The sequence below is a fragment of the Coenobita brevimanus genome, chromosome 34, assembly GCF_032717465.1.
Source record: "Coenobita brevimanus isolate Jiangsu-jjx chromosome 34, ASM3271746v2, whole genome shotgun sequence".
Taxonomy (NCBI): domain Eukaryota; kingdom Metazoa; phylum Arthropoda; class Malacostraca; order Decapoda; family Coenobitidae; genus Coenobita; species Coenobita brevimanus.
Window position 1 is genome coordinate 3,817,985 of NC_136987.1, and position 2,102 is coordinate 3,820,086.

Consider the following 2,102-nt stretch of genomic DNA (forward strand, 5'->3'; position numbering starts at 1 on the left):
CGTCCATATAAAAATACATTATCCAGCTCTCTCACTCCATCCCAATCTTTCCTTTAACTCTTTACTACGATGGTGATTCATGACCCAAGTTAGTGTACGTGAAGATAGGTCAGGTTAGGTTGCTGGGTTGACCTAAGGCTAAGTTAGGTATTTTCTAAGGTTATATAAGGTTAGACTGAATTAAGAAGTTAGATAGAAAGTTAGGTTGAGTTAGGATGGATGGATAGATTGTTAGTTTGTTAGGTAAGATGAGATTTGAAGGCTGCAGTGTTAGAATTACGTGAAGTTAAGATGTTAGATTCTTAGGCGGGGTTAGGTTAGGTTATATAAACAGAGATTTAAGTTAGGTTACCCTCCAATAGAGAAAATGGTGAGGTTTTAAAAGTATGGAGGTTGGGATGGCATGATATTATGGTTCACAATGATTTTGAATTTTGAAAAGGTATACATATGCACGAGTTTATAGGAGAGAGAGAGAGAGAGAGAGAGAGAGAGAGAGAGAGAGAGAGAGAGAGAGAGAGAGAGAGAGAGAGAGAGAGAGAGAGAGAGAGAGAGAGAGAGAGAGAGAGGAGGAGGAGGAGGAAGAATGTGGTTGTGGTAAAAAAAAAAAGACAAAAAATAAAGGAATGAGAGAGAGAGAGAGAGAGAGAGAGAGAGAGAGAGAGAGAGAGAGAGAATGAGAGAGAGATTAAAAAAACATTACATATTCATAGCAGCACGGCCATGCAAGCGAGATGGGCTGTGGGATGGGTGACAATGGCGTTATCCTCATATTGTCTCTCCATCTCTCTTATTTTCGACAACGCCCGTCTCTCTGTATAGTTTTTTATCATTTCGTTTTATTCGGTGCCACAAATGTTCGTAAACTTAGGGACCTTCATGTAAACCAACTCGAATGGGTTTACTTTACCAGTCTGCCTAACCCCTCTCAGCTCAGTCGACTGTCAAGTGTAGTCTGAATGGATGACTGATTTGACTATGCTCTGTTCACTTTAACTTGGCCTAAGACTGCCATCTCTTCATTTTGCATGCGGAGCTATGACAAGAGGAAACACTAGTATATGGTGCTAGTCACGAAGAAGTGCTATGGAATGGATGCAGAGCCGAAGTAGTGTCTTTTTTTCTGCCACTGAGCTACGTAAAATACTCTGCAAGAAGACGAAAATCTGGCTCAGCTTAAAGTGAATGAACTATAGAATGGAACAAGGAAAGTCCAGCAAATTTCACTCAAGCACAACATTGTATTAAAGTTCTTGCAGTAGACCAGTTCCGTCAGATGAAAATTACTATAATGTCGGTTGTGTTCTAGGGGAAAACTGGGACTCAGCAAGAAAGACTGTCTGCTTTAATGACCTTAGTACAATCGACGCTTACATCCATCCATCCCCCCCTGACAGGTGAGCAGTACCTGTCTAACAACGCACTCTCACTCGTTTTGCCCACTCCACAGTGAGCGAGGCGCGATATTTCTCTAAGATGGAGGAGGAGGAAGAAGTGGTTCCCAGGAAACGGCGTTGCCTGGCTACACGGGGCGTCCAGGGAGTGTACGAAAAAATTTTGCACAGTGGCAGGACTCAAATGGACTAAATAATAGGCTGGGTAGGGCCCCGGAGGTCGCATCCCCCCCCCCCTGTAAATAATTAAATTAATTTCCCCTCACAATACTGCAGTCTCCTGCTGTGGCATGGTACAGCACAGTTTTGCCGTGCCATTTTATCCGACTCTCAAGTGCAGGAGTTAACCAGGACTCTCGCTCCTTCATAAATATGCAGTTGGTCATCTATACATCTACATTCCTCATATGTAAACACAATATGTTCAGGTATCTCGAAATGAACAGATCTTGATTTGGGTTTTCTGTCGCTCAGTTTTTCATGAAACACACATTTTTTCACGGGCTTTCAGCCATTTTTTTCCCCAAGACAAAATGCACCCACGAGAAGCGCCTCATTTGGAGTCACAATGAATCCGAAATGAGGTGCCGGGGCCTTTTTACCCAAGACACTTTGAAAATATAACATGACATGACGACCATAAAGACGTGGGGCTTCATACGTGAATTGCACCTTACGTTACATCACTGTTTGGAAATACTGCATAAA

General features: G+C 42.6%; 1 protein-coding gene across 1 annotated transcript in view; it reads right to left on the minus strand.

The window, feature by feature from the left end:
• Nucleotides 1-1,780, minus strand: part of LOC145396080 (contactin-5-like) — a 101,911-nt gene extending 100,131 nt beyond the window's left edge. Inside the window, exon 1 of the mRNA XM_080269546.1 lies at nt 1,666-1,780. Coding sequence (XP_080125672.1) covers nt 1,666-1,780 — 115 coding nt within the window. The remainder of the gene's footprint in view (nt 1-1,665) is intronic.
• Nucleotides 1,781-2,102: the final 322 nt, after the last annotated feature.